At 66.8% G+C, this 340-nt stretch overlaps 1 protein-coding gene across 1 annotated transcript; it reads left to right on the forward strand.

Annotated features, from left to right (window-relative positions):
- Positions 1-3: 3 nt before the first annotated feature.
- Positions 4-334, forward strand: LOC104916394 (CCAAT/enhancer-binding protein alpha-like; the record flags this gene model as incomplete). Its single annotated transcript, XM_010727436.1, has 1 exon — positions 4-334. A coding segment is annotated over one exon (270 nt), but the record flags the coding sequence as incomplete, so codon positions are not given.
- Between the last annotated feature and the right edge of the window lie 6 nt (positions 335-340).

Genomic DNA, 340 nt, shown 5'->3' on the forward strand with positions numbered 1-340 from the left:
GACCACCGCGGCAAATCCAAAAAGACAGTGGACAAGAACAGCAACGAGTACCGCGTGCGCCGGGAGCGCAACAACATCGCGGTGCGCAAGAGCCGGGACAAGGCCAAGCAACGCAACGTGGAGACGCAGCAGAAGGTGCTGGAGCTCACCACCGACAACGAGCGGCTGCGGAAGCGGGTGGAGCAGCTCAGCCGGGAGCTGGAGACTCTGCGGGGCATCTTCAGGCAGCTGCCCGAAAGCTCGCTGGTGAAGGCCATGGGCAGCTGCGCCTAGCCGGGCCCTCCTGCTGCTCCGTGCGCTCCGAGCGGTGCCGGAGCGGGCTCAGATTGCGGGGGGTGGG

The sequence above is a fragment of the Meleagris gallopavo genome, unplaced genomic scaffold (assembly GCF_000146605.3).
Source record: "Meleagris gallopavo isolate NT-WF06-2002-E0010 breed Aviagen turkey brand Nicholas breeding stock unplaced genomic scaffold, Turkey_5.1 ChrUn_random_7180001889561, whole genome shotgun sequence".
Taxonomy (NCBI): Eukaryota; Metazoa; Chordata; class Aves; order Galliformes; family Phasianidae; genus Meleagris; species Meleagris gallopavo.